The sequence below is a fragment of the Sinocyclocheilus grahami genome, unplaced genomic scaffold (assembly GCF_001515645.1).
Source record: "Sinocyclocheilus grahami isolate Dianchi unplaced genomic scaffold, SAMN03320097.WGS_v1.1 scaffold4565.1, whole genome shotgun sequence".
Taxonomy (NCBI): domain Eukaryota; kingdom Metazoa; phylum Chordata; class Actinopteri; order Cypriniformes; family Cyprinidae; genus Sinocyclocheilus; species Sinocyclocheilus grahami.
Window position 1 is genome coordinate 14784 of NW_015509477.1, and position 270 is coordinate 15053.

Sequence of the window (270 nt, forward strand, 5' to 3'; positions counted from 1 at the left end):
CGGTGAAAGTTTCTGGATAAGGTCATGAGCAACATGCACCAGGTTCTTGTCCTCTTGCAGACTTTTCTGGAAGCGGCGGCTCTCTTCCTCCTCAAGCAGATCAAAGTCATTGGCAGCATCTAGCAGCGCCTGGATCAGACCTTTCCAGGAGCGCAGCGCGGGCACCTGAGGAGCTACGGCTGAACTCACCCCCGTGCCGATCACCAGCACCAGCTCAGGGGCGCGCTTGGTCTTCAGGCTGGGCAACAACTTCCTTTAGTCAGCCGAGCA

The 270-nt window shown here is 57.4% G+C and overlaps 1 protein-coding gene across 1 annotated transcript in view; it reads right to left on the reverse strand.

The window, feature by feature from the left end:
• Positions 1 to 255, reverse strand: part of LOC107576892 (protein FAM118B-like) — a gene marked incomplete at its 5' end in the record, with an annotated part of 8284 nt that extends 8029 nt beyond the window's left edge. Inside the window, one exon of the mRNA XM_016263014.1 lies at positions 2 to 255. Within this exon, the coding sequence (XP_016118500.1) occupies positions 2 to 255 (254 nt within the window). The remainder of the gene's footprint in view (position 1) is intronic.
• Between the last annotated feature and the right edge of the window lie 15 nt (positions 256 to 270).